The 17,685-nt window shown below is 37.4% G+C and overlaps 2 protein-coding genes across 2 annotated transcripts; one reads left to right on the top strand and one right to left on the bottom strand.

Moving 5' to 3' along the window:
• Positions 1 to 3,104: 3,104 nt before the first annotated feature.
• Positions 3,105 to 8,846, bottom strand: casr (calcium-sensing receptor). The gene is given in 6 exon segments (XM_055017415.1): positions 3,105 to 4,595; positions 4,598 to 4,804; positions 5,949 to 6,179; positions 6,276 to 7,115; positions 8,128 to 8,434; positions 8,530 to 8,846. Coding segments are annotated over 6 exon segments (2,922 nt in total). The 5' UTR covers positions 8,715 to 8,846; the 3' UTR covers positions 3,105 to 3,443.
• Positions 8,847 to 11,498: 2,652 nt separating this feature from the next.
• zgc:175280 (cationic amino acid transporter 2 family protein) lies at positions 11,499 to 17,479 on the top strand. The gene is made up of 12 exons (XM_023297060.3): positions 11,499 to 11,559; positions 12,505 to 12,874; positions 12,972 to 13,127; positions 13,346 to 13,502; positions 13,590 to 13,723; positions 14,012 to 14,234; positions 14,504 to 14,640; positions 14,882 to 14,984; positions 15,666 to 15,799; positions 15,896 to 16,062; positions 16,345 to 16,453; positions 16,573 to 17,479. The coding sequence occupies exons 2-12, from the start codon at positions 12,505 to 12,507 to the stop codon at positions 16,713 to 16,715; spliced, it is 1,833 nt and encodes a 610-aa protein (XP_023152828.2). The 5' UTR covers positions 11,499 to 11,559; the 3' UTR covers positions 16,716 to 17,479.
• Positions 17,480 to 17,685: the final 206 nt, after the last annotated feature.

Raw genomic sequence — 17,685 nt, forward strand, 5'->3', positions numbered from 1 at the left:
TAAAGTCAGAATCTAAGAACAGATTCATTTTTTCTTCAACAAATGACTTGAAACTCCTTTCTATTTCCCATTTATCCCGTTTCCTGCAGTTCTAAGGCTAAATCGTCCCGTAAAAGCATAGACATGTAAGTGCATATGTCTACGTGTAAAAGTCCACGCATAATGCATGCTTGTGAATACTTTCAAAATAAAAGTCGCCAAAGTTAGCTGCATTTTGTTAACACCCACCTGATACATCCACCACGGGGGGTTAAAGCCAGAGGAAAGCCTCCTCCTCTTCTATTTTTTTAGCTGGAGCAAGGGCTGTGCCAGATGTTCCCAGCGTGCAGTGCTTCCTGGTCATTTTGTCCAATATCAGTCTACCCTGTAGTTTAAATATACAACATGCTGGTCTTGCTGCTGGGCTGTATTTATGCCTCTGAGGATAAAGGCTCCTTTTTTTCCTGTTAACAGAGGAGATGGTTGTCCAGCTGCCCTTGCAGCCTGGTTCAGGTCAGTCATGATCCTGAATATGTGAGCAGCCCTCAAGTGCCATTTAACTTAAATATTACATTCCCTTACAACAGTTTCCTTCTCTTGCTGACAGCTTCGTGTTCTCTAAAAATTCTACAAATATTAAAGCAAACATCGGGTTGGATATAAATTACTATAACATGCTATTGTTTTGCATTTCATATCACTCTTGAGTTGATCAGTAGTATTGCTTAGAATGTGTTTCCTTAAGTAACTATTGTAACAAACTCAGCTATTCATTTACTCAAGATTAGTTCGGTTTGTTTTACTGTAAGCTTGTTATTTGAGGACCAAGATTCCCTTTTCCTTCACAGGCATGTAGTGGATAATGCCTCAGATTTATTCTAAGGAATAGTTCCTTAGGTGCATTCCTAGGTGGCGTTGTTGAGCTATAAATATCCAAGCCTTGGTCTTCATGTTCATACAGTATGTGAACTCTTTATTATATGATTTTCTGCATTATTTGGTCATAAGATCTCATTCGATCTTCATCAAAGTCAGGAATATACACAAAATAAATGTACTGAAGCTACACACAAACAATCATAACATAATTATTCCTTCACAGTGGTGGTGGAAAAACGAAGTGAACCCTTTGATTTAATAGCAGACTAACCTCAAGCAAGCACTTCTGGCAACTGCAGATCAGACCTGCAGAACAGTCAGAAAGACTGTTCATCCTTGCAGAATTCTTTTAGCTCCCCCATAATAGGATGTCTTGTGTGAATGGCTCTGTTGAAGTTTTTCTGCAGCATCTCTAATAGTTTAAGGTCTAGGCTCTGACTGAGCCACTCCAAGAGGCAGATTTTCTTAGTCTGATGTTATTCTGTACCAGTTTTTCTTTAGTGTCCTGCTGCATCACACAACTACTACTCAACTGAAGTTTAGACAGTGTACAGTAATCTGGACATTACTCTGTAAGATACCTTTATAAACTCGATATTTCATCATAGTGAGCTTTCCAGGCACAGATGGAGCAAAGCAGCCCCAAATCATGGTGCACCTTAAGGCCAATGTGAATATGCAGTACTATTTATGGCATATATGGTATTCCTCAACAGTTCAGCCTTCAAGGTACTCTTTGGCAAGCATCAGGCAAATACTGGTCAGATCCAAGATTCAAGTAAAAGCAATACAGTGATGTAAAATACTCATTACAAGTTAAGGCCCTGCATAAAAAAAATCCTACTTAAGTAAAAGTATATAAGTATTAGCAACAAAATGTATTTAAATTATGAAGGTGAAAGTCTAGTTTGGTTCCTCTTACTGATAGATTACAGCATTACTATCATTATTCTATTTTTAATATTGAAGCATCAGTGTATCAGTAGTATGTTACTGTTGTAGCTGCTGCATGCAGAGCTGGTTTGAACTACTTGATATACAGGTTTATATACAGGGACAGCAGATGCATCTGAGTAGCCACCAGATGATTAATAATAAGTACATTAATAAAGAAAAACAAAGTTCCGATACACACATATATTTGTAGTCTTAGTAGTTTTAGTGAGATATTGGATCATTGCAAAGTGCAATATTTCCTTTTGAAATGCAGTGTAGTGGAAGTACAAGTTCCATACAAATCTAGGTAAGTACAAGTAATTCATAATTGCGTTTATGTAGGGTATTTGAGTAATTATAGAGTTTAATAATTTCCTGCATACATAATTTACATACAGTCAACCCATGAACAGAGATGTTCATCAGCTCCAATGATTCCTTGAATCCTTTAGCACGTACTCTGAGATGTGTTCAAAATTTTAATAACATTTTAGTACTCAGATATTATCAGCAACATATACTAATATATATACTTACATATATAGATTGACAGTTTCATACAACTAAAATAATTATGGATTCTGTTGTTCAATTATTGTGTTACTGTAAAAAAGTCTTCTCTGTACTCGGGAAAATTAGTTTATTTATAGCTGACAATCAGTTTGCAGCCCCTGCTTCCCTTCTGCACCTCCTACATACTGTAAAGACATGACTGTGAAATGAAGAGCTATTGCAAGAATGACATTAACATGTGAGACAGGCTGGCAATGTTTGCAGTTGCCAGAGACTTGTGATAAGCAAGCTGCAAGCTGAGAGGTTTTTCTGAGAGATCTACACCAAAATACTCCATGTACCTCCTTCATTGTATTCACTGGCTCTCCAAATATTCTGATCTATTTCTAAGAAAATGTGGGAAATTTTTCCTGGCATTTCATCATAGGAAATACAGTGTTATGATGTTTCAAGTAATTCCATGTTTCAAGCTACACGGCTGTGCTTTTTTATGATTCTATTACAGCTTCCAGTACTTGGAATTTTTCAACATAATGTAACAAACAATGAGATTTTGTCTGACGGGGATTAGAGAAATACAGAATATCCTCACATGAAAAAAAAATCCTAACTGTAATATTGAAAAAGAATATCTATCTAAGGTGGGAACACTATGCCAAAACAATAGATAACAGCTCTACCTGGAACAGCGGAGATTAGAGAGGGTTAGTCTGACATATTACAATCTTTCACAGCCCTTTCTCTTGTTTTACAACACCAGAATCCAAAAGTGCCACATGTTGATTATTTCTAGAATACTGAGGTGTTTTCTCCAATGTGTAGATGAGTGAAAAACCCTCCCAAGAGCAAACATCAAACTTGTTACATGTAATGTTTTTAATTGTACAAAATATTTTGTTTTTAGCAGACTTAGTGTACATTAGGTTTATGCTGAAAATATTCAAATTCACAGGATTTGTGAACAGTGTACAGTGTGTTTTCTGCAAGTAGCACATTATATTTCTGCCAAAATCTGAAGAAGACAACGGAAAGACAATAAAATCTACATGTTAATGAATCTTAAAATAAAGTCCAAAATACAGTCCTAATAATTGGGATTGATGAAACTGGAGTTTAAAACATCCACTTATATGCTTTTAGATCAAAGAACTCCTTCTCGATTCCTCAAAGCTCAAGGACAGAGTAACTGTTCCACTGCCAAAGCTCACCCTCGGCCTGTGCTTCCCTGAAGTTCGGTCGCAGTCGTTTCCGTTGGTCTTGAGGCTGATGGATGAGGACGGGCTCGAGGCTGACGACCCACCAATGCTGCTGGACTTCTTTCTTGAAGCTGTGTTGTGTTTTAATGTAGCTTTGGCTGCCACTTTGAAAGCGTGGGCTGCGGTGCTGCACCGGACTTCTTCGATGGTGTTCCTGGAGGGTTTGAAGAGGATGATGTAGACCTTGTTGAAGAAGATACAGGCCAGCATCCCAAAGCTGGACGCCAGTATAGCAATGACCTCAACAGCAGAAACAAACTTGCCGTAAGTACTAAAGTATGCAGGGATAAAAGAGATCCAAACAATAAAGAATATAAGCATGCTAAAAGTAATGAACTTGGCCTCTGTAAAGTTTTCTGGAAGTTTCCGAGATTTAAAGGCAAAGAAGAAACATATAGCCGCCAGAAGGCATGTATAGCCAATTAGAAACCCAAGAGCCATCACAGAACCTTCATTGCATGTGATAAAAATTATCTCATCAATGTCATGATTCTTGTAGCTAGAAGGAGGAGCGTTGTAAAGCCACACCACACAAATCATGACTTGGACGAATGTGCACAGAAATACCAGAAGGAACTGCAGGTTTAATCCCCACCATTTACGATGGAGACTAGTCGGGATCTTGGCCTCAAACACCAAAAGCACCCTGTTAGTTTTCACCAGGATGCAGGAGATACAGAGAACAAAACTGATCCCAAAGGCGGGTTGACGTAAACGGCAGGTCCAGTCCTGTGGTTCTCCGATAAAGATAAGAGAACTGGAGAAGCAACAGATAAGTGAGAACAGGAGAACGTAGGACAGTTCCCGGTTTGTGGCCTTCACTATTGGGGTGTTTCGAAACCTTACAAAGACTCCCATCACAAAGGCTGTCAAGACAATACCCAGCACTGCACATATGGCCAAAGCTATGCCGAATGGTTCTGTCCAGGAGAGAAACTCGATTTCCTTCACGAAACAGAATGTGTGGTTCCCATTTGACCAGGAGTTATTTGGGCACTTGGTGCAAACACTAGCATCTGTAAAAATAAAGAAAACAAAAACATGATCTGTGTTAAAACCGCAACAATAACAAAGTGTAGCATTAGCAGAGACTGTTAATGTATGCCATCCTTTGCACCTTTATGATTGCTGTACTCTCCATCTGAGCACTCAGTGCATTCAAAGCAGCATGTGGGCATACTGTCGATGATCCCCTTTCTCGTGCCGGGTTCACAATCTTCACTGCAATTAGAGAACGGAACCTGCAGGATAGAAAACATACAGGAAAGTCAAATGAGGAAGGCAGGAAAGACAGTATAATGGATGTAAATGTGTGCTACAATTGAACAAGTGTGCAATTTTAAATACAATAAAATAACTAGGGCCTAATTTTAATTTTTAATCTGAGCATTGGGCCAAATGTGAAAAGGATCACTCATCCTGATGAACCCACTGAGAGACATTGTCCTGCTCTGCAGCTTTGCTCAGTTCTGCAAAGTGTTTAAGCATCTTCTCCTTATTTTGATCCTTAAAATTGCTGTTTGGTTTATTCTCCCTGCTCTTGATAACCTTAGATCTAGATCTTATGAGCTAATTTCATGGTAACTTCTGAACACTAAAGTTGTTAAAAAGCAAGGTATTTTCCTCAGGTGGTGGACATCAAAAAAGGAAAAAACACAGCGTTAATGTTCCTCTGTGTCAGCTGGATGTGCTTATAAGCAACTCTTGGCTAACATTTTCCTCAGAACAATTTTTAAAAGTCCAAAACTTCTATTGTATTCAAAGCTGCTGCACCAAAGTGCCCGAAAACACACTGCAGCAAAGCCTATCTTAATCTTAAAGCAGGCACAATCAACATTTATTTAATATCTCTGTGTTCGATGGCAATATGAAAAAAGTGGGAAAACATGAAAGGAACACCCCTTTATACTTTTGGTTCCCTGTCTGTGTTTTAGTAGCGTTTTTGTAGGAAAAGCAGCAGTTTAAACTCCCCAAACACCACCAGCTCTGCACCGAAGTGGAGCATTTACTGGCTAAAGAGACAAATGTTAGTAGAGAACACAAACAGTGCTAAAACAGAGCAAATATGCGGACAAAAACATATTCAAATTAACGATGTTCTACTGCAATATGTGTAAAGAAGTGTAAAGTAAGAAAATGTTAGAAAATCTTCCCAAAGCAACTCAAAAGTGGGTTTTTCAGTGTTGTTCACTTGGTTCCCCAGTTAAATGTTCTGCAACACTTGTAATGCTCTTTATCAGCAGATTTAAATGTTTCCCTTTCTAGCTGTAGTTTCCTCATAACATTTCCAAGGCAACTGTGTATAGAGAATGAAATATGCATTTAATGATGAGAAACACCAGGGTGCATTACTTCAGGTAACAACCTTAAAAAAGCTGGACTGACCTCTGAACTGTATCCGTTCCAAAGAATCTTTGTCTTGTCAATGAACAGTTTGGCTCCTCTCTTGACATGCATATTGTAGTATCCAACCTCCTCAAACACCACAGAACCATCTTCAGCCGACCTGTGCCAGTTTATGATGGTGTAGTTTGCTGCCAGGTCTGCATTCTCATCAAAGCACATCTTTTCCCCCATACTGTTGGTGTAGTTCAAATGTCTGAGCTGTTTCAGGACCTACGATGCAGAACCACATATTTAGATGATTCACGTATCAGTAAATTAGGTATTTAATTGATTGAATTGAATGTGTGTAAATGCACGATATTTTACCTGCCATGCTTCCATTTTCTTTATATCTGCACATGAATTGTTAGCAAAAAGTCCATGTCCGGGTGTGCAGGTGAGGATGTCCTGCAGGGCTTGTGCAATAGAATAAACTGCGACATAAACATTATATGAGATGCGAAGGTGTGTGTAGTCCAGGTAAGGGGTCTCAACACTTGTGATGTCTTCCTCACCAGTACACAAAGGCCTGAAACTAGTGCTGCCATTTTCACTTTCTTGGAGTCTTGGGCTGTCTTCCAGATAGCAGTTGAAGGTTTCTTCCCAAAACTCTCTGACAAATTCATTATGACTGTCTTTCTTTGGTTGGACGTTTTGTAAGAACTTTTTAAAGCTGGGTATACGCCCTGACTTTAGAGCAAAGCCAATAGTTCCCGCCACAACATCAAGATATTCTGGTTTAGCAATAAGGGAGGAGCTGGCCCATGCTTCACTAGCTAACCAAATCCGATCTGTGATGTTTCTCCTGACCATCTCTTTGATCAGAGGCTCAATGTCTGGGCCACTGGCAAACACAACAATGACTTTGGCTGTGGAGTTCTCAATCCGGTCAGCCAGAGCTTTAATTTCATGATCCTCAAAGTACTGAGAAATAAGCTCATTCAGGTGGATGCAAATGTCTCGCTCCTCCATCTCCTTCTCAAACTTTTCAATCCCTGGACGTCCGTAGTCGTCGTCTGAGGCAACAGCGATGACCCAGTTCCATTGGAAGTGCTCGATGATGTCTGCCATGGCCGTGGCTTGGTACTCATCTGTAGGAATGGTTCTCATGAAGGACTTGTACTGATTCTTGTTGCTCAGCAAGCGACTGGAAGAGGCATAACTGATCTGAAACAGGAGAGATTTCAGGCAATCTGTCAGGTTTTCATTCTGTCCTGCTTGTTGTTGTTCAGGGTCATTCATGTCAAATCATCAGGGGCCTTCTGCTCGACAGCCTCTGATTTGCTTGAAATATTTTTCATCATAAACTATACATAGTAATTTTACATATAAAAGTTTAGCTTAATATATCGAATGCTTTCTAAGATAAATTCTTCTTAAAAACTGCCCACAAATCCACTTTTGGCATCATGCTTGATATTGAAATTTGAGGCTACATTTGAACGACAACATCACAGGAACTATGAAAGATAAAAGTCTGAAATTGTAGCTGTTATTTCTCATCATGTTATTGTTTCAGAATCTGAAGCGTTAGACAAGTAGAGCAAATAGCCTCTGATTACGGGACAGTTTAAATAGGGAAAAAAGCAAAGCAGTCAAAAAACATTTCTTGGAAAGTATGTCATAAATCAAGCTAAAGTTTCACAAATATCTTTATATATGTCCATAGTTCATAATAATGCAACTTCAGGAAAATCAGAGACTGTCAAGCAGAAATTGTCCTGAAAATTTGATGATTTGAAATGGTATGACTCTTAACCATCTTTAATTACTATAAAGGTTTTTTTAGCTTTCAAACATCATTCAGGTATTAGCCACTTTTTCCTACAGAGAGGAATTTTTGTTGCAGCCCAAAAAGATTTTATTCGTGCAAAAAAGAAATTCACCAGCACCAAAATGTTAAAAATTGAGAAACAAACAAAAAAAAGTTGAGGTTTCATCTACTTAAACATAAAAGACATTTTTGTTCATCACATGGTCAGAAATAAGAAAATGCACAAATTCAAGTCAAACAAGGTAACTTGTCTTCTACTATATGTTGTAATCACCCCTAAAGGCCCATTCTGAGGCAGGAATAATCCTTGTTAGAGGCTCACAATGTAGCATTTGTTCTGATTTAAGTCCACGATGAGGAGGAGTAATGATGTGCTGCTGACAAAGCCACTGTCCAGTTACTCACCTGAGGGATATAAAATAGACCCAGCAGGTTTGCGACGGCTGTAGAGACTGCAGACCCAGCAGCTCCGACTACTGCAATGGTTGATGGGATGTGATCCGTGCAGTTACAAAACTCATCTAAATTCAGCGAGTCAATCTTATTTTGGGCCACAAAACTTAAAGTAGCCTCCAAAGCTTTTGAAACCGTGTTGCACGTGTCGAAGATCCTGTAGCCGAGAGTGATGTTGGGCAGGAGTGTGCTGCTGTTGTTTATCTCATCAATAGCAAAAATCATGGCTTGGAGCCAACGGAAACCACGGAAATTGAACCTGTAGAAGCAAACAAAGCGCACGTTTAGATAAACTCAACAAAATAAGTTTTTTTTAAAAAAGATACTGTGTCATAAATCAGGTGTAGGTTTTACCTGACACACTGTGTGGATTCTGGCCGAGCTGCAAGGTCTTGATCTTTGGATGCGACACCAAAGTGTATGGGGAAAAGACCTCCAAGTAAAATATCACCAGTCATCTGTGCTCTCTGATGGGGTCCGTAAGTGGAAATCACATAACTGGACCCCAGCAGTACCACATAATACAGAAGCAGCCTCATCTTTCTTCTGTTTAGAATGGTTAGGATGGTTTTCTCTGACTTTCCAGGGTAAGGAAATTTTCAATATTATCTTCTCCCATCAATCTGCCTACTGCACTGTTTTGTGTTTTTCATGTTTGCACTGATGAGAATTTCTGCCTGTTAGAAAACATTGGAAAAAACACGTTATGCTTGTAAGTAGACAAATTGGCTATAATTACAACTGGCTAGAAGTAATCGACACCAGTGCTGAGACTGTGTGCGATACCATCAAATAAACTCTAATCCATGAGCTCACTGTTCCCATTTAAACAAAGCGAAAATGGTGTTAGAGGCCAACTTGACCTGAGGCTGTTATTAACCGCTCTAGTCAAAGTGCACAATTACATGTGTTTTTTAAGACCTTGGATTTTTTTTTTCATGAGTTGACTTCTTTAGTTTCTTTTCTTTTCACACCTCACTAACAGGGTCATCGTGCTGCTTCAAATATCCTTCTGCACCGAAATAGACGCAGGATTGCAGGATTTACATGAGCTGAGAGCGAAGTCACACTCTAATGACCCTCCTTCCTGCAAACGTTCTCGGTCTCACGCTGTGGCCAGTGAACCAAGTCTCCATGGAGAAAAGCCATAGTTGCCCTGCTGCATCTGGCTAATACAGCTGGAAAAATGCTGGGGCAGAGCTGTGATAATGAAGTAACCAACACCCCTTACAGCCACTGTCGGCCACATTACAGAGAAGCAGATGGACTTTTTGGTACATTAACAAAAAGAGTATTAAACTTTTCAAATGATTTTTTTTCATTGTCCACATTCATTTTTTTTCCTTATCTTGTCTGTAAATGTGAAATAAAAACTATGAAAATGCTGTTAAATGGCACAGATTAAAAATAAACTAATGCTTTTAAATGGTGTAAAATCCGCAGTAAGTGGCCTGTTTTAATCACTGAGAACTTTCATGATAATCAAAAGAACTGTGCCTGTATTAAGATAATTACATGCTTTAAAATTCCAATTAAAACAGTGAAAACATCAATTGTAGAATATAACACAGAAAAAAACTTACCCCCTCAGTTCTGGAGTATTACGCAAATACGCCGGAAACAGTCAGTTTGAAACTATACACAGATTTTGAGGACTTTTTCCAAAATATCCTGGGTGCTGAATGAATTCACAGACAATGCTGCCAGCCTCTGAACCTCTTTCTGCAGATGAATCATTAACAGAGAGAGGGATTGTCCATTTCCTTCGGCTAATGAAGTCTACTCACACTTCACTCCTCCTGAACTAAAGCAATCACAACCCGAAAGTGGCAGAGAAAGAGTTGGGAAGTTTATTTTAATCAGTAATTTCTATACTATTACCACAACATTACAGGTCTGCAATACTGTAAACTACTTTCAGTCAATAGCCAAAATATGAGATAAAAGATTTGTGAAGGTTAAAACTGTCCCTCTTCAATTTGTATTTTAAATTATATATGCGTGTCGACATTTTTTCAGTTACCAATACTAATGTTTCTTCTCCAACCTCACCACACTTCAATCAGCAGTTTCATCAAAAAGGAAAAAAACACATTTCAAGCACATCTGAAATTGAGTTCCAACATACCACAGTGCGATGTAACTTCAATCAGTTTTCTCAGCACCACTGGAACGCACAAATGTGAAAAAAAATCCTGTTTTTCCTGTGTGTGATTGCATTTTCTCAACATCCAGCAATCAGTTTTTCATTGTTCATTGTATTTTAACTGCAGGATGATACCAGGAACCCCTGGAAGCAGTGGATTGCACCATAATGTTGCTCACACTATTAGTTGACTCCTCATGCTCTGATGAGCAAGTCTTCAATTTGTTGCTGAGCAGTGAAAAGTATTTCAGTTTACAACATGTTGACTTATCGGTGTCCCAGCCCAACCCTGTGTCCACGAGACATCAGGCACAAAGAAGATCCTACGAGGTTAAAGAACACAAGTCTGCTCTACTTTATGTTTTCTTATTTGTTTAAATCAACTTTGTAATAGCTGGAACAAGGTCTTCCAACTCGGCGTGCAGACCATAATGTGCTGTTTAATCAGCAGAGGAATCAGAAATCCGAGTATGTTTTGTATTAGCGTTAGCACTGCCCTCATGTGGAACATGAGAATAGTCATTTTACTGCAAATTAGTGCAAGGTTATTAGTGAAAGAAGTAATAAAAACTTGGCGATTATGTTTTTACTTTTACAACTAATGTTAAATGATAGAAAATTTTAAAAATGCTGTTTTTTATAGTAATCCTGCACAAATCTGTCTATATGTACCATCCAGTGAGAATAATCTTTTATTCAGATATCCAAAGGTTCCAGAATATTCAGTTTACATTGAATGGCAGTAAATTCTCATTTGTTCACTGTTCTGTATGGCTGAATTTCATAAGAAACAAATATTATACATCTGTCTAATTTTAGTTAAACTGAAGACCTGACATTATGTACAATTTCCTTTTATTTTATTTTAATCATATAAATTAGAAATAAGGATGATTTTTTTTAAATTTATCATGAAGCATCTTATATAAGACAAATAATTTCAAGAAGACTGTAAAAAGAGTAGAAGCTAAATTTGGTGCAAACACTTCTATTGTCTCATCTAACTGCTGTCTGCTATATAAAATATATTTCATTGCTTGACATTCCAGTAGTGTTCTCAAAGAAATCATTCTGATCCTGTGCTTTTTCAGAAATGGCACATAAGTCTGAAATGTAACATATTGTGTAAAAAATGTTGGGCTGTGAAGAGTTCACAGTGAATGGGTTTATCCTCACACATAGAGCGTGGAGTGGACAGATCAAAACACAGTCACACGTTGCAGTATCCAGCTGAAAAGGTAAGGATGCTTTTCTTAAATTCATGAGTATATATTCTCCTTGATGTGAAGTGAGTTGGTTAGTTAGTATAGTAGGTTTCATTAGCTCTTGTTAAAGTCTTAAAGATCTTAAAGTTTGTTCTGCATCATCTGAAAACACAATGTTCTGACTTATGATGAATAATTGGCACATTATGGAAGCACTAAAATAAAAAAAGAATAATAATATCTGCTTTAATTTATTCTTGTTTTATACATAAATAGGCCATTACAGCAAATTATCCAAAACACATGAAATGATTACAAGAAAAAAAAACAATGTCCCTGACAAAGATGAGTAAAAATTAGTGCTTATACTCTTCGACAGTGGTTGAAACTTTTTATTGTGTGGGAATAAATTTACTTACTGTGCAGGAACAGCACTTTGTGAATGCTGTAATTAATGAATGGAGGGTGGATGCGTGTGTGTGGTCTCAGTTTTACAGTACAAATTGTAAAAATGTACAGTGGTGTCATAAAAATAAAATAGTCTTTGCAGTGTGTTTTTTCCGTAAGAGTTAAATAACAGACTGCATCAGTGTTACTTTTAATCTCAAAAGTAAGACACTGATCAATTAAATAATGAATACAAAGGGTAAGTTAGATAACATCTGACAAATGAGTTTATTTGTTTGAATTGTTTTGTAATAGGAGCATGTGATTTGGATATTTCATGCACCTTTTACCTACATTCTAGATTTGCTTCAAATAAATTTGCTCTCCTTGATAAGAAAAAAATGTATAGCGTGTGATTTCTCTTTTGATATTCTTGTACTGACATTACAGCTTGATCACATGACCAGCTTTTCCTGATTGAAAGTCTTTTAAAAAATTCAAACATATACCTCTCCCTTGCATCATTTCTTAACTTTATGCGGTTTGTCTAGAAGAGGCCTCATAATTAACACAAATTGTCTTGATTACCAGATGTCTGGGGCAAAGGTTCTGCTGTTCCTGCAGAGCCTGTCACGTAGGAAACCTCTGGAGCCAGAGGGTGAAGTGTCCAACTTTCGGCGATGCCTGACCACCCTCGACCTGGTGGCTCTCGGGGTCGGCAGCACGCTGGGGGCCGGAGTGTATGTGCTGTCAGGAGAAGTGGCCAGAGCCGTGGCCGGGCCGAGTATCATAATCTCCTTCCTGATAGCAGCCGTGGCCTCCGTCTTTGCAGGGCTGTGTTATGCTGAATTTGGAGCTCGTGTTCCCAAAACTGGCTCTGCCTATCTGTACAGCTATGTGACTGTGGGCGAGATATGGGCTTTTGTCACTGGCTGGAACCTGCTGCTGTCATATGTCATAGGTAACAATGATGCCAGCATGAATGCATGTACTGTTTCGCTTCAGAAAAGTCTCTTAGAGTTTGTGCATGTCGTTGCCTATCTCTTTCTGTTTTTAAGGGACGTCAAGTGTAGCCAGAGCCTGGAGTGGCACCTTTGATGATCTCATTGGAAATGCCATTGCCAACACTCTGGGCAAACAGGCTGCCATGGATTTACCTGGATTAGCTCCCTACCCAGACTTCTTTGCAGCTGGCCTCATAATGTTGTTGGCAGGTGAGTTTCATAATCTAAAGCCTTCACAGAAACTGAGGTTACATTATTGCAATTTATCTGGAGAGAAAAATGAAGGAAGATACCCCAATAAGTAAATGACCAAAATTTGGAATATTTTGTAATGAATGGGGAAAAATCTTTCTATATTTGACAAGAAGAGTTTCCACTGCTTCCAAAGGCATTTTCAACTTTGTATTTTCTGTATGCTTTCTTTCTAGGGATTCTTGCATTTGGTGTTAAAGAGTCGGCCATTGTAAATAAGATTTTTACAGCAGTTAACATCCTTGTGTTGCTGTTTGTTATCCTCTCTGGCTTTATTAAGGGAGACATCAACAACTGGTACATCAGTGAGGACACTCTTCTAAATGGAAATGAGTACGGACTCCTAACACTGTATTTGTATTTTGTAGTTTTTAAGAGGCTTGAATAACCAAAAAGCAACATGTTTATTTTTTTTTACAGAAGCTATACGTTTTTGAATGAAAGCAGCACATATGGCAAAGGGGGATTTTTTCCTTTTGGCTTTGAAGGAACTTTAGCAGGAGCAGCCACTTGCTTTTATGCGTTTGTTGGATTTGACTGCATTGCCACAACAGGTAAATTAAAGGACAGTCAAGATGGGCAAGACAGTTTGTTGTTGCAGAAATTTTGAAATTCAAAGCCAATGTTAATCATGAATGATTTGCAGAAGGAGAGTGAAAAAATGCTCATACTCGTTGCAGACGATAAATGTCATTAGTATCTCCACATAGAAAAACAACTTAATACATTAGTATATGGTTTACCTTTTTTGGAAAATTATTGAATTTACACAGTGGTACTATACAATGAAAGACTGTAATTATGAAACACACAACCTTTGTTTTATATGCTTTTCTCTTTAGGAGAGGAAGTTCAGAACCCTCAGAAGTCGATTCCACTCGGGATTGTGGCGTCCCTCCTCATCTGCTTCCTTGCTTATTTTGGGGTTTCTGCTGCCCTGACTCTTATGATGCCGTACTATTTACTCAGTGTTCACAGCCCACTGCCTGTGGCCTTTACATACATTGGTTGGGGCCCTGCAAAGTACGCAGTGGCTGTGGGATCCCTCTGTGCACTGTCAACAAGGTAGGAAACACAGTGTGCCATTTATAAACCCAATGCAGGCTTCAAACCAAAACAAGACTGGTTCATTGCACTTTGAATAACCTGTTTTTTAAATTTCAGTCCTAGAATTTTTCTGGTTAACAGAAAATAAATTTTTGTCCTTATTAACATGTGCACTATATTGTATATATAAAGATAATTAGAATCACTAATTAAACAAATGAAAACAGAATCTAGTAACCTGAAGAACTAAATAGTAATTGATGAGGTGTTTGGGCTTTTTCCTGCAGCCTCCTCGGATCAATGTTCCCGATGCCTCGTGTTCTCTTTGCCATGGCCAGAGATGGACTGCTCTTCAGACTTCTCAGTAAAATGAGTGACAGACAGAGTCCTGTCATAGCTACACTGGTTTCAGGAATTGTAGCAGGTAAAATGCCAACACAAGGCAGAATAAGCTGAAGATTTGTGGAAGATTTACTCCTGTACTCCTGCACTATATTTCTAAAATGATTGATGCAGAATTATGGAGAACACATTTTATATGTTCTATGGCAACATTAACAGTGTCAAAATTCTTCCACTGAGTAAACAGATAGTTCAAGTGTGGTTTGTAAAAAAACTGATGTCAAAGAAAATCATGTAAGTTTATGTAAACGATGTCTTTGCAGCTATCATGGCATTACTGTTTGACCTGAAGGCGCTGGTTGACATGATGTCAATTGGAACCCTGTTTGCCTACACACTTGTCGCCATTTGTATCCTCATATTAAGGTACAAATCATCATTAACATGTACATGTGGTATTGTTACTCTAACCTCACTAGTAACTATGTTTATGAAAAACTCACTTTTATGTGTAGTGCCAATGTTGTATAGAAACACTGCAGGACTATAAAGCATCTGTATGTAAAATTGTGGCCACAAAAGAAAAATGCTGCTGTTTTTGTGTAACTCAAAGCCTTTGGCCCTTACTGCAACCTTATATTAGAGTATATCTGGTAATATGAAAATAATGATTGATAATACACACTTCCTACATTGTCTATATGTGTATAATCCATAGTGGGATATAACAATAATAATAATAATGACAATGATAATAATATTCTGCAATAATCTACAGTTTCAGTTTATAAAAATGCATGTTTTTTCAATGGAATAATCATATAATATCTTGAAGTATGATTGCATTGGCCTGATATGTTTGGGACCATGCATATTAAACTGTATGATAGACCCTGATTCAAATAAATTTATGTCAACCTGGAAAAGTAAGAAAACAAGAATATTAAGATTAAGAATATGAAGTTTTTTCAAGTATATTAAAAGTATATAAACCACTGAACCCCCTGTTTAAGTCACTATATTAATATATACAATAAAGTCACTATGTTGATATATAGAAACAAGTCTTGTATAATCTCGATGCTTGATATTTTCTTATTTTTACAGGTACCAAGCTGACCTCAGTGAAGATTCAAGTTTAAACAAAGCAGAACCTTTTACGATTGGTGGAGTGTTATGTCCTCCTTCTCAAGCCACCACACGGACATCCAAAAATGTGTCTGTTTTAACTGTTTTTATTAGTAAGTGATGTTTTTGTGTCATCCTCTTTATAAAATAATGTACACAGCTCATTCCCATGATTAAGTATTTGAACTCACTTTATTGATTGCCCCCAGTCTTTCTAGCTGTCATCCTAAGTGTATTCATATCTGGAGCTGTGGACGCCCTGCAGGCCCTTCAGTGGTGGAGTTTACTTTGTGTCTCTGTCATTATATTGATACTGATCCTTACTGTTCTGATCATCTGGAGACAACCACAGAGTACAAGCAAAGCTGCTTTCATGGTATGCTACACTGATTACAAGTGTAATTTTTTTAGCGGCACATTAAATGAAGTTTAGTATGTTTTTTACCACTGAGATGCTTTAATAAATGCAGAAATTTCATATTTTAATTATAATTATAATTAAGTGTAAAAAAATCAGTCCTACCAGAAAAAATAGCCAACCAGTAGTAACATTATATTATATTCCTTGCAGCTATAAAGTTATTAAGACAGAAATTATTATTTTTTTCTTTGTTTTAATTGTGTCTGTCATAACACTTCTGCTCTTTCATATCTACAGGTTCCTTTTGTGCCTTTGCTTCCTATTTTTAGCACCTTCGTCAATGTTTATCTTATGGTTCAACTTGGATCAGACACCTGGATCCGTTATGCAGTGTGGATGGCAGTAGGTATGTGAAGAATATTATCATAAAAGATGCATTTTCATTCAAATTAAATGTGCAAATGTGCAAAAACATCAACTAATGTGACCATGACCATAGATGATGTAACTTTTTTTTAAAAACAGGTTTATTCATCTACTTTTGTTATGGTGTTCAGCACAGTGTGCAGAGACAAAGGCTTCAAAATTCACACAATCGAGTCAGTATCCACAGCATCACCACCACTATGGAGCAGAACATTGAACCTGGGCAGGATTTTAATGGATAAATGTTATGACGTAATTTTTTTGTTTGATATAGATCTTTTAATTTCAATAAAGATGTGGCTGATTTGCATAAGTTTCATTGAAGTATTTGTTTCAGGAATTCACAAATCTACAAAGACAACATAGCCACAACCTGTGACCTCTATTTTTATTATTTTTTTCTTAGAATTCAAATGTCTGAGAAAATGTTTTACTGTTTAATCTTCTACAGCTCAAATATTGTAGTGAATCATACTTTTATGAATAAACTATGTTGACATCATTCCTCCATAATATGTCATATTTTGCATTCAAGTTACTGTTTTTTTTTTAAGATGTTGATACTTCTCAGGCCAGTGTGTGTAATGTTAAGTGGTTTTTGCCACTTTTGAATTACATCTTATTCTTATTGGGCCTAATCAGGTCTGATTGCCAAATGACAACATTTTACTCATACGTAAATGCTGTATATAGATACTGGTTATATAGATAAAATTATTTTGTAATGAATATAGCACAGCTGCTCAAAGAAAATATGGTAGTTTCCTGCATTTCCTTTGTAGACAACAGTCATATTACCCATGTGGTTTAGCTATATAATATGTTGCATTGTCAATTGCAGGGATTTGCTTTGTTTTCCACTGAACCTAACTCCCAATGTAGCCCTGTATCTTGTGTAATTAAGGAATGTTTAATGTACTTGTATCCCTTTCTATTATCATGTAAGATGTGACATGTATTTGTAACATGCATGTGAAATAAAAACGATATTTTACGTTTTTTTTAACTTCTTTCTTTCTTTCTTTCTTTTCTTTCAAGAACCTTGCTAACCCAATCCCATATCCATAATCTCCACATACTGTGATAATATATATACCGTACATATTTACAAAACGTGACCTTATAGGAACTAATGAAAGCAATCTTTGTTTAAGTAGGCACAATTTACATGGCGCACCATGTGAGACTTTGCTAGCCAATCAGAGGGCAGGT

The sequence above is a fragment of the Amphiprion ocellaris genome, chromosome 14, assembly GCF_022539595.1.
Source record: "Amphiprion ocellaris isolate individual 3 ecotype Okinawa chromosome 14, ASM2253959v1, whole genome shotgun sequence".
Taxonomy (NCBI): domain Eukaryota; kingdom Metazoa; phylum Chordata; class Actinopteri; family Pomacentridae; genus Amphiprion; species Amphiprion ocellaris.

Bases quoted from the DNA above. Each gene is read 5' to 3' on its own strand.
- zgc:175280 (XM_023297060.3), top strand. From the start codon at position 12,505: ATGTCTGGGGCAAAGGTTCTGCTGTTCCTGCAGAGCCTGTCACGTAGG. The intron at 16,063-16,344 runs GTATGCTACACT...TCATATCTACAG, and splicing joins CAAGCAAAGCTGCTTTCATG to GTTCCTTTTGTGCCTTTGCT. The intron at 16,454-16,572 runs GTATGTGAAGAA...TTTTAAAAACAG, and splicing joins TGCAGTGTGGATGGCAGTAG to GTTTATTCATCTACTTTTGT.